Here is a 3,954-nt window from a genome sequence, read left to right as displayed (position 1 = left end):
TCTCTGTTTGTGGAAAATGTGCAGATCTCGCAACCAATAGCACACAGCATAACAACAGAACTGAAGTAGCTACTTGAAAGAGAGGTGAAATGTCTTCAAGAAACATTACAAGTCTACATGGTCTCCAAGACCATGACCTGGATGACAGAGGACCGTCACAGACAAATGACTTATGCTAAATCATTGAAGTTAACTTTACTTTGACCTCCTACAAGAATGAAATGCATGGCTATACAACAATACAACATTGTGTTGGTCTTGTGTTTCTGCATCACTCTTCTATTTACTAGATTTCGATGCGCTTTACCGACACAGTGATACATCTGCCTACTTATTCAGACAAGTGCACTCACATTCACACACAGCTCAAGGACACTTTGGCATGTTGTCTATGTGGAAAGGGATCAAACCACTAACTCAACTTGCTGTACCTCTACTGAGCAGAAAATCTCTCCTGCTCTTATTGATGTAAAATAGATGAAATTTGTATTATGACAAAGCTGAAAATAAGTCTTTCTTCAGTACTTAATAGTATTTAACATTGTTTGATAACTATATGTACTTATGTATATATATATACATACAAAAATATTTAAACATGATTACAGTCCAGGTTTGGGTGAAACTCACTGACACATAACCTGCTTGGATCAGAGGGCTCCTTGTCCCCAAAACATAGCTTTTATTGAAAGTGTTCTCGTTGGGGATTTTCTGTCCTTGTCAGAATTTCTGGTTCTCTGCACACATACTGAAACACACACACACAGGCACTCCCCGACACCACACTCACGCAGACTCTTAAACAACACTTTTTTAAGAGTTGGGAAGTCATTCGGTCTCTGTCCGTCACACATTTTCCTCAGTAGAGAGGAAGTAGTTTGGGGGGAAATCAGCGTAGAGGAGTCTCCTCCTGCTCCCACACATGTCATTTCATTGGCTGAGAGGCGTGATGTCACAGAGTGGACTACCCTATAAAGAGCCACTCTCCCACACAGACGGCAGACCAGCTCAGAGCTCTTTCACTTAGGGCAAGGAAGGCAGCTCAGTGAGACGCCACATACTTTACAAACACTTGTCAAAACCTTTGGAGCTATCCGCAAGAAAACATCTCATCATGTGCAGAGGACTGGAATCACTGCCTATCACCTGCCTGGAAAGGTAAGATCCACAAGAGCTTTGTGGCTTTTTTTCTTTTTGAGCAAGACATTATAGTTTTGTGTGCTTCTATGATATGCTGCAAGTTTGTAACATTTTGCCTTTTATATTTTAACAGGGCAAAGGAGCTGAAAGCTTTATTTGGAAGTTTACTACAGAAGTCCGATCATAGCATCACTGTGCAGTCAAAGAAAAATGACAAACTAAGGTAAGTTACTCAGTCAGCTTCACTTTTAAAACATTTTAGTAAAATTAAAGCAGGGCCTGGTGATGCTTTCAACTTTTCCTAAGGATTTTTTTCTATTTGTTTCTGCAGATTAAACGTCAACGAGCCACTGAAATGGAAGGAGTCCTTCGAGAAACTCTTGTCCAGCCAAAGTAAGTATCATCCTCCAGATCACGTTTAGCACGCAAAGTTAAATCATTCCGGGGGTTTTAAAAAGACAGCCAGGTGTTAACAGCTGCTCTCCTCTTTCTGCTGTTTCTAGATGGACTGTGCATGTTCAGAGCATTCCTGGTGTCGGAGTTCAGCGAGGAAAACATTGCCTTCTATTTGGCATGCGAGGACTACAGGGCAACTAAATCTTCAAAACTGGCCGCCAAGGCAAAGAAAATCTACGACGAGTTCATCGGCTCTGATGCACCACGAGAGGTAAATATCCAATAGCTAATAGTAGTCGTATTAAGGTGCTCTGTCACCCTGCTGGTTTCTCTTATCTTGTTGTTAAATGCTGATAATCAGTTTATTGTCTATTGCAGGTGAATCTTGACCATCTGACCAAAGCAATCACCAAGGAAAACATGGAGCAGCCCACCCAGTCCTGTTTCAATCTGGCCCAAGCCAAAATCTACACCCTGATGGAGAAAGACTGCTACCCTCGCTTCCTCAAATCGTCAACGTACCTGGAGCTGACCAGAAAGACCAAGACAGGCTAACTTAAGGTGATTACTCCTTAAAGGGACATAAGCTAACTGACGCACAGCGGAGACTGGAAAGGTTTCAAACGGAAAAGACGCCTCAGTCAAAGGAGTTCCACGTCGGGTTGTGGAGTTGCTTTAGAGAGTTCCAGAGATTCCACACGGATCGGGAACCGAGCTGGAAGCCGAAAGCACGCTTGAGTTTGCGAGGGGAAACTGACACAGACTGAGCAGCAGGCAATGCCTGCCTCTAAAAGAGAAACGTGTACTGTACATAAACTGTTAGTCTGCATAAATGACAGCTACAGTGGCATGAATTTAAAAATACAAACAGAACGAGTTGCTATCACACAACAAACCTACCACTTGGAGAAATACATCTCCGTAGCATTAATGTTTATTTATTCTTTATTTATTTAATTGTTATTAACTTAATGTTTGCTGTGCAACTGGTTGTTGAAAACTTTTTTATCTAAAGTACTGTATGTGAAAGTAAATGCATTGAATAAAGAATTTCACAGAAGATGACTGTGTTGTTCCATAGAAAAGTTATTTATAGGTAGATGTTGCTACTCAGAACAGGAAAGAAAGAAGGTAGGAAAATGAAGACTTGCTCATGTGCACTGTTATAGTATTAGCCTCAGTGGTTCCACCTCACATGTAGGTGACAGAATTTTTTTTTACAGGCAGTGGAAGAAGTGACAGTGCATGTGGGTGAACATGTGTCAGCTCTTGTGCTATTTTTAATATTTTTCCCTTTGATAGACATCAGAGGTGAGGATCACAGCCCATTTAGATGAATAATGTCTAAAATAAATTAAAATCTTTACTTTTTTATCCGTAGAGGAACATTTTGCCTCCACTCATGTGAAAGGACACACACAGCATAAGACATGTGCTTTACACTAAGCATTCTAGAGGACAGGGCTCAACTGAACTCAAAAGAAGGAAAAAGCACAGGAAAAAACTACATTAATAACTTGAGATTTACTTTTAGATCTCTCCCTTAAGTCAGCAGAGATACAAGAAATCTGCATCGCTTTTTTCGCCTTTACAAAAAAGTCACCTCGGCCAACATGTCAGGCTTTATCACCAAAGGACAAATGTTGAAAGGTCTAATTCTCAGGAAGTAAGCAAAACCATTCCTTTAACGTTAGTGGGTCAACAGGTTTGCTGAATGAATGACAGTTAGCTAAGCTTAGCATAAAGAATGGGTGTCTTGCATTTAATAGGCAAGTGAGTTAGCTTCCTTTAACTATCAGACTATCAGATTCAGGTTGCTTACCCCGTAACCAGTGTTAGTTTTAAGCTTGTGGTGTCAGTGTTATCATTTTAAACTCTAAAGATGTCAAACTATGTACACGTAAATCCAAATTCCTCTTTCTCAACTGGGCATAATCACTTCAGGTATTATTATTATTATTATTATTACTTCAGTAATTAGCTTAGCTTGGCATAAAGGCAATTTATCGCTTTTATATTTTGTATTCTGTACAAACTAAATAAAGAAATTATTATCTGTTATGACATGCATGTGAGCTTTAGAGGTAGGCCTACAGTTAGATGGATGTTATTTAAACAAAGCCAGACCAGCTCTTTTAGTCTATGTTCAATCCAAAGCTAAGCTAACTGACTGCTAACTTCAGTAATCACATATTAAAGCAATGGTTCCCAAGACATGAGGAGCTATTGTGAGAGCTGTTGAATGAGGCTTGCTTGAGCACTGCTAGCATACCATGGAGAGGTTTGTGAGAGGGTATGAGAAAGGTGCCACTTTGCTCCACAGATGAATGAATGTATTAAAGTAATTATCAATTGTCCAATTATTACCAATTATCTTGTCTAGGTAATGATAAAAGAATAGTCGTAACTTTAAAGCTG

The 3,954-nt window shown here is 39.8% G+C and overlaps 1 protein-coding gene across 2 annotated transcripts; it reads left to right on the top strand.

The window, feature by feature from the left end:
* Positions 1 to 920: 920 nt before the first annotated feature.
* rgs5b (regulator of G protein signaling 5b) lies at positions 921 to 2,881 on the top strand. 2 transcript variants are annotated; one of them, XM_084547239.1, is made up of 5 exons: positions 921 to 1,158; positions 1,274 to 1,363; positions 1,472 to 1,533; positions 1,644 to 1,807; positions 1,915 to 2,881. In XM_084547239.1, exons 1-5 carry the CDS (start codon positions 1,115 to 1,117, stop codon positions 2,089 to 2,091), a joined length of 537 nt encoding a protein of 178 aa, XP_084403365.1. In that variant the 5' UTR covers positions 921 to 1,114; the 3' UTR covers positions 2,092 to 2,881. The 2 variants fall into 2 exon arrangements, with proteins under 2 accessions (XP_084403365.1, XP_084403364.1); XM_084547238.1 differs by having other exon boundaries at positions 921 to 1,363.
* The last annotated feature ends 1,073 nt before the right edge of the window (positions 2,882 to 3,954 follow it).

The sequence above is a fragment of the Chelon labrosus genome (genome assembly GCF_963514085.1).
Source record: "Chelon labrosus genome assembly, chromosome: 6".
Taxonomy (NCBI): domain Eukaryota; kingdom Metazoa; phylum Chordata; class Actinopteri; order Mugiliformes; family Mugilidae; genus Chelon; species Chelon labrosus.
The sequence above is the reverse complement of the archived record's forward strand: the minus strand, read 5'-3'. Positions and strand labels throughout refer to the sequence as shown.

What these genes read in the sequence shown, in the direction of transcription:
- rgs5b (XM_084547238.1), top strand. Translation starts at nt 1,227, where the DNA reads ATGATATGCTGCAAGTTTGTAACATTTTGCCTTTTATATTTTAACAGG. An exon ending in AAGAAAAATGACAAACTAAG is followed by an intron (nt 1,364 to 1,471) that starts GTAAGTTACTCA and finishes TTGTTTCTGCAG; the next exon opens with ATTAAACGTCAACGAGCCAC. An exon ending in GCTCTGATGCACCACGAGAG is followed by an intron (nt 1,808 to 1,914) that starts GTAAATATCCAA and finishes TGTCTATTGCAG; the next exon opens with GTGAATCTTGACCATCTGAC.